The 8,111-nt window shown below is 33.2% G+C and overlaps 2 protein-coding genes across 2 annotated transcripts; both read right to left on the reverse strand.

Annotated features, from left to right (window-relative positions):
• Positions 1-201: 201 nt before the first annotated feature.
• On the reverse strand, positions 202-3,627 carry LOC18053850 (3-deoxy-manno-octulosonate cytidylyltransferase, mitochondrial). The gene is made up of 8 exons (XM_006451827.2): positions 3,268-3,627; positions 2,572-2,617; positions 2,015-2,101; positions 1,825-1,949; positions 1,424-1,563; positions 1,265-1,316; positions 997-1,107; positions 202-675 (listed from the first exon to the last, which is right to left on the reverse strand). The coding sequence occupies exons 1-8, from the start codon at positions 3,499-3,501 to the stop codon at positions 583-585; spliced, it is 888 nt and encodes a 295-aa protein (XP_006451890.1). The 5' UTR covers positions 3,502-3,627; the 3' UTR covers positions 202-582.
• A 3,074-nt stretch (positions 3,628-6,701) lies between these two features.
• On the reverse strand, positions 6,702-7,052 carry LOC18053658 (dynein light chain, cytoplasmic). The gene has a single exon (XM_006451828.1). The coding sequence runs from the start codon at positions 7,050-7,052 to the stop codon at positions 6,702-6,704; it is 351 nt and encodes a 116-aa protein (XP_006451891.1).
• Positions 7,053-8,111: the final 1,059 nt, after the last annotated feature.

Below are 8,111 nucleotides of genomic sequence, written 5' to 3' on the forward strand. Positions count from 1 at the left end.
CTCCAACTATCTTTATTTTTCTTTTGTTTGGGCTGTTTTGCCAAAGCAGCATAGATATGGGCAAAGGAAAATGCAAAGAAATCATCGGAGAAAGAGCACGAACAAACTTTACAAAGATCTTTAAGCCATGAAATGGTGGTGCCGAAATGAAATTGAATCACGAGACTTGTTGCAGCACATACTATCAGCAAGTAAAAGAACTTAAATATTACGCTTTTTATTCCATTCATTACAGCAAGAAGTACTTTAAAATATGTAATATGGTACATATTCACAAACTCAACAACAGACGAGGACCCCAAAAAAACAAAAAAAAGTATTATTACAATGAATCAACGTCTAACTCAAAATTGCTGTTACTCACAGCTACTGGTACAAGTACACCCACAAAAACTCCGGTAACTCCAACAATGGGAAAAACCGTGGCAGGCAAATATAAATAGAATTATTTTCCCGGGGAAGAGACTGTCACAGAGAGAAAGAACACACCACCAATCAAACTATAATTAACATGGAGCAAGCTGACTGCTGGTACAGGCAAATTCGCATCCTTTCCTTTTAATCAGATTATGTCACTAAAAACTAGGACAAGTTTCTCTCACGCATAAATGATTCTATCTTCTCAACGTCTTCTGGAGCATCAACACCGTGAGCTTCATGGTCTACCTTTATAACCTACAAAAGTAAATGTTAAAATTTTGGGGTTCTGCATTTTGACAAGCAAACACCCGAACATCGTGTGTCATTCTCACTATGCGTTATTTCAAGATCATTTTCATTTAAATGGTCCTGCAGCATATTAATATTGCACCAGAAAAGTTTTCTTTTATTATTTATCTTTATTTTTTTGGGAAAAGAAAGACAAAAGAACTATGAGGTCAAAGATACGTATAGAAGTGATATAAGACAACCAAAAACTTACAACAGAATCAATTAAGGTGTTGCAAGGACAAAATTTCACCCAGGCAAAAAAATTGTAAAATAAGTTTGTTGTACCTTCATCTTATAGCCATTCTCAAGGACTTTCAGCTGTTCTAGATCCTCTTCTAGTTGTAGGGGAGTAGGATGAAGGCCTGGATATATCTTCAGGAAGTTTGAGTCATAGCTCTGGCCCAAGAAATTAAGCACAGAATTATAAGTTCACTGGACAATATAAAATGTGGCTAACACAACAAAAATTACAGAAACATGTAACCACCACAAAAAAAAAAAAAAAGCTATCTGTTTTCTTTCAACTTGAGTAATATGAAACAGGATACAACACCTGAATTCCAAGATGAAGCAAATATGGAAATTGTGGATTGACTTTTCCTGACCTACATCAAGAAGCAGGCAAGTTCATCAACCAGGCCCAAAATGTTACCAAGAGATGGTAGTAATAATAGCAGAGAACACGTATATACGTATGGATATGTATACTCACTTGTTATATGGAATTAATCCCCTTGAAAAATATATGGCATAACCATGATTATCCACAACACATTTCACCCGATTTGGATCAAATGCATCTTCAGGTTTTAAAGATGTCACAGCAGTACTGAACACTGCATCTGGGGCTGCCTGCAGCAGAATTAGTGAATTTTAACACAAGCTCAATGTATAAGATATCATAAGAAATTATCATAACATGCCCACTCCACCTGTTCAAGATTTTAAAGTAAGGTCAAAGACACTTTGGTGTTGTTCAAAGAAATCTTTTGACTTGAAATTTGAATTAAGATATGACAATACTAATAATGGTAAACAAAGACTCAGTACTCTCATGATGCATATTTATTGCATAATAATAATGATAACAATTAAAAAAAAAAAAAGGTGCACCTGCAGAGCTTTCACAACACCATCTATAATCTCTGGTTCAATAAGAGGTTCATCTCCCTGAATATTGACAACAATATCGTACTTCTTCTCCAGCTTTTGTAATGCTTCGTTGCATCTTTCAGTACCTATAAGTTAGAAAGAGAATGTCAGCGAATATAAACACAATGTTAAAATTGCAGTAATTTGTTACCATTTCGGCAAGATTCTGAAGTCATTATCACATCAGCACCAAATTGTTGGCAGCATTCTGCAATCTTCTCATCATCCGTTGCCACAACTAAACCACAAAAAAGAAATGAATGACACATTACCAACATGAGCAGCAGAAAAAATTAATAATCACAGACATGAAAATTAAAAATCAAGGACACAAAAAACTTGAAAGTACTGTCCAAGGAATTTTCACATAAATAGATGTCAACATTTCCTGTTTTTTAAACTCTCAACTTCAGCCCATATCCCCATGAAATTTAGAGCAAAGATGGGGATCACCATCGGGCCAGAGGCCGTATTCAACATGCTCTTCCAGCTACATACATCACACTGAATCCATATCTAACTAATGGAGATTCGCATCTAAGTTAAAAGCCAGAAATGAAAACAAAAACACTCTCTTCAAGAGTATTCTCCCAGCATGGATGGAAGTTGATAATCAGATTGAAGGACAATCTATAAAGGATTTCATGGTGGTTTGGACAAGATTACAAGCAGCAAAATTTTTTTAGCATTGCCATGAAACAGTCATACCCAGGTGATCCAATGTGGTTGCCAGTTTGGACCTTTCCCATGTTCTCTGCAAAATACCAATTAGAATGGTGAGAAAAAGAAAGAGATATAAAATAAAAAACAATATCTACCGAACAAGCCCAGCCATTTTAGTTATGTAAAGCAATAGCTGTGAAGAAATCTGAAACTATTACATAAATAGCCATTCTTATGCAAATCTGACTTCTCATCCATTTAATCTTCAACATAGGGTGCTCAAGGCTGGTTTGGTTTCATCTGATTTGTACATGCGACAAAATCTTAAAGTTGAAAACTGAAACCAAACTTGACCTTACAATAAACAAACAGAGCCAGAAATAAATATTTTTAATTTAACCTCATTTCGAGCTCAATGCCAACTATTTGTGTTAAAAAAAAAAAAAAAAAGCCAAACCACCAATTGCTAAACTTTAACCAGACAACTCCACTAAATTGATATCCATCAATAAAAGTCTTCACATGATGATCATAGAATTAACATAATTCAATAAAAATTTGGCTAAAAGATGAGTAAGTTCGCTTGCTCTCTCCTTCTTCATCATCAACATTATAAGTCGAAAATCAAACATTAAACGATATAATACAATTCATTTGACGCACAAAAACAATTGATATTTGATAACCCCGACAATTCCTGTGAATTAACATAAAAAATAAAGCGAAAGGGCAAATGTGTACCTGGATCATAGGTTTACCGAGGATATTAACAAGGGGTTTGCCCTCGAAGCGAGAAGAAGCGAAACGGGCGGGTATGATACCCACGACCCTGCTCCGAAAGTTCTTCGATCGACCCAGATAGGCGCGCGCACCGACGGCAACAGCAATTGCTGCTCCGGCTACAATGCCGTGCACGATCCACGACTTTGTTGAGGAAGAAGATTCGGACGGCGAACATATTGATTTTGAGCTCATCTTTTAATCTCTCTCACTCTCTAATTCTGATTTTACACGACTATGAGAAACTGGCATACTGATCCACAATCCACATCTTATTCAACGAAGCTTCCTAATTGCTTTGAAGTTTGACTGACACTTCGACTCTTCTTCTTCACTCTTCACTATCTTCACTTCAGCAGAGCTTTTTTTGGGTTCATTGGGCCGCAAGAGCCACCATCGGTCTTTGGGCCGATGAGCCCAAATTGGTCTCCAGCATGCACAATTTGGAGCTTCTAAACTTCGAGAGCAATGCCTAAGAGCATCACCAAAAGACTCTTCAAATAAGATTTTATTACTTATTTGAAGAGCTACATCAATATTTAAGGCTCCAAAAGACACTCCAATTAAGATTCTTCAAATAAGAAATGATCCTCTCTCTTCAAATTTGAAGAGTTACTTTCTCCCTCTTCAATTTATATTTTATTACTTTTTGTTGAAGAAAAAGAAAAATGTGCTTTAATTACTATTGACTTTTCCTTTAAAAAAATAGTTATTTAATTAAAATAATATTAACTCATTTCTATTTGAAGAGTCTTTTGGAGAACAATATCTTTTTTCACTCATCTATTTACCATATAGGTAAGTAAATAAATATTTGAAAAATAAAATTTATAGAGCCTTTTGGAGATGCTCTAATATCATTACCAAAAACTTTTCAAATAAGATTTTATTATTTATTTAAAGAGTTATATCAAATATTTAAATATTCAAAAGACATTTCAATTAAAATTCTTTAAATAAGAAATGATTCTCTCTCTTCAAATTTGGAGAGTTGATTTCTCCCTCTTCAATTTATATTTTATTACTTTTCATTGAAGAAAGAGAGAGAAATGTTTTAATTACTATTGACTTTTCATTTTAAAAAATAATTATTTGATTAAAATAATATTAACTTATTTCTATTCGAGAAGTCTTTTGGATGATATCATATTTTTTTACCTTTCTAAATAGATATTTGAAAAGTAAAATTTATAAAGACTTTTAGAGATGCTCTAAGAGATTAGTCATATTTGGTTTTAATTAAGAGTACTTAAAAAAAAGTCTTTAATTAAGAGTAATATACCAAAATATTCATGTCTCACGTGGGAGTTTGAGTATATGTGGAATTTTTTCGTTAAACAACTCAGGAACCTAATACCAAATAATGAGTTTAAATTAATTAAAATTGACACATGTAATAAATAAGTCAGATTCGGATAATGTGTAAGAGCATCTCCAAAAACTTCTATTAATTTTATTCTTCAAATATCTATTTGCTTACCCATGTGGCAAATAAAAGAGTGAAAAAACATGTTATTCTCTAATTGCTTCTTATGCAAATCTGAAACTATTACGTAATAGCTGTGAAGAAATCTGAAACTATTACGTAAATAGCTATTCTTATGCAAATCTGACTTCTCATCCATTTAATCTTCAACATAGGGTGCTCAAGGCTGGTTTGGTTTCATCTGATTTGTACATGCGACAAAATCTTAAAGTTGAAAACTGAAACCAAACTTGACCTTACAATAAACAAACAGAGCCAGAAATAAATATTTTTAATTTAACCTCATTTCGAGCTCAATGCCAACTATTTGTGTTCAAAAAAAAAAAAAAGGCCAAACCACCAATCGCTAAACTTTAACCAGACAACTCCACTAAATTGATATCCATCAATAAAAGTATTAATAATAATAATATTAATAAAAATAATAATAACAATAATTAATAATATTATTATTAAATTTTATTAACTTTATTATTTTAGTTATTATTAATTATTGTTAATATTATTTTTATTAATCATAATAATAATAATAATAATAACAACAACAACAACAACAACAATAATGATAATATTGTTAATAATGATAAATTAATTATTTTTATTAATTATTAATACTATGGGTATTTTGATAAATTAATTCTCATTCATCATTCCCATTTATTTTGCCAAGTAAATACATCAATGACATTCCAGCACATTCCTATTTTCATTTATTTTTGTCAAGTAAACATTAAAATTTTATTCTCATTCCTCATTCACATTTCAGTCCATTATCATTCCCAACCTATTCTCATTCCACCTCATTCTCATTTCCATGAATTAAACCCACCATAAGTGCAAAACACACAGATTTCAGGAAGAATGGCGTGGGAAAGAAGGCAAGAAAACAGACGCGTCAAAATCATTCAACATTTCATTGACTAGAGAGACTACTGATTTCAAATCTCATTAATCGATTTCGGGAACTTCAGTTCAACTTATATCACAAATCCAAAGACAATCATAATTCCTTCTTCAAAATCTTTGATCGGCATTTTAATTTGCTCTGATTTTGTACACCAAATTAAGAAAAGGATAGTGATTATTCGAGCCCTTTGATGGAACCTAACATGATTTTCTATGAACCCCATTTGTGGAATTGCCGGTTTGTTTTCCCATACCGTAAATTGTAAAATGTACGTTATGTGATCATCATCATGATTTGGTTCAAGTTTCATGAATATTGATCGTTTCAAAAATGGACCACGCCATGCTCAAACGTTTTTGCTATTTTGTGAAACTTTCTAATGACAAACTGTTTACTAATTTGGAAAACTTGAATAAAAAAATGAATATCAATCCCAAAAATATGGACTGCGATTCACATGTTCTTGTACGATCCCAATTTCATTTTTTCATTTGAAATGAATTCTCTTATATGCTCGCATAAAAATCAACACATGAATACTTCGGGCAATAGTCAATTTGACATCTACTTCATACTTACCTCTCAATACTTATCTCTCAACGCAGATTTTTCACAATAAAAATGAGTTAAGGCGAGTTTGAACCCTAAAGCTTTGAAGACAAAGAAGTAAAAAAAAAAAAAAAAAAGAGTTGCATCACAATAAAAATGATACCAAGACTTATAATATTTAACCGTCAAGTCCGTATAGTTTCAATATGAAAACTTTTCATGAATCAAAACTTTAGATTAATTTCACATATTTTATATGAATAAGGTTTTCGCACATTTAATAATATTAAGCATGCATATTTGATATTTTCTACTGAAGAACTTGCAAGTATACATATTCAAAAAAGTACTACAAATCTTTCTCTTTCAGACCAAAAAAAAAAAAACATATAACTCATTGAATCATCTGCTTTAATCATCTGCCAAAATCATGTTGAAGAAGATTGATCATATTCAAGATTCCTTGACCAACTGAACCTCCGTTTTGAAGAGAAGAACAGAGAGGGAGTCAATGGAGAAGTAAAGAAACCCGGCGGGAGAGTGAGTCACAAAAGACCCAAAGCTCTTACCCACCACACAGTGCCAGGCCGGGCCGTACGCGTCATCAAACTCCTTCTTGAGTGCCCGAGCGAGGTGGGTTGGGTTAGGGCGGGAGGTCTTGGGAGCCGATGATTCTGAATAGTAATCATCGACGAGTGATCGGGTGAAGCGCAGCGCATGCTGCTGCATGTGGGCCGGCATGTCCGATGATCTCAACCGCACGTTCAGGCTGATTGCCGTGGCCGCCAAGTTCACTTCCTCCATTTTTTGGAAGAGAAAATTAAAAAAGAAAAAAAGAAAAAGCTTACAGGTTTAGAATAGGAATGGCGTGACACAGAGAGTTGGTGAAACGAGTTTGTTTGACTGAATCTGTCTCAGGATATTAAAAGTACACGGCAACGTTGCATTACTGGCCGTGTTGTGGGTTTCTTCACTGCCCACTCAGAGCTTTACATGTGTTCCGAAAAAAACATGAATTTGATTTTGCGGCCGTTTTGATTGCAGTGTTATTTTGTCTCGCGGGACCGAGGAACCGTGTGAACAGGTTTCGTGAGTTGTACTGACGCAAAGGGTGTGCGTAACGCTTTGATTCTTGTTGACCTGACTCTTGTCATTTCTCATGCTACATTTTTGCAATTGCCGCTAAAATTTTGCAACGTCGTTGAACCTGCGTCTATATACATGTATAAATTACTAATAAATTATAGGGATGGATCCTAGTAATTGAGTTTTAAATTTTAATTTAATGGATAATAGAATATTAATATTATTAATTATAAAATTTATTATTCAATAAATAAAAATGGAATTTCAGTCATTGTTGATGAATTTCAGTCATTTGAGCGGTTTCAATTCGAAGTTATTGTATTAATCTTGAAAATGTCTTGAAGTATGGGGTCCAGCTGTGTTGCAATTGTGATACGGTACCACAGTTGCTTTCAGCCATTGGATCCAGTTAATGCAACTGTACAACTGTAGATCTAATGGCTGGTTGCAACTGTGGTACCATACCACAGTTGCAACATAGTTTTGCCTTGAAGTATGATATGTTTTCTGATATTGATATCGATGGATTAGAATTTTCATAGTTTAAAGTCTTAAAAGAAGTTTTACATATTGAAAGAAACAATCCACTTGATATACTTAATTATATTAAAAAAGTAGATTCTTTTCCAAATGCATTTGTTACTTATAGAATATTATTGACATTACACGTAACTGCTGCTTTTGTTGAGAGAAGTTTTTCTAAATTAAAGTTAATAAAATCTTATTTAAGAGTTACAATGTCACAAGTAAAATTAAATGGATTAGCTATATTAGCTA

Source organism: Citrus clementina, unplaced genomic scaffold, assembly GCF_000493195.1.
Source record: "Citrus clementina cultivar Clemenules unplaced genomic scaffold, Citrus_clementina_v1.0 scaffold_1, whole genome shotgun sequence".
Classification (NCBI taxonomy): Eukaryota; Viridiplantae; Streptophyta; class Magnoliopsida; order Sapindales; family Rutaceae; genus Citrus; species Citrus x clementina.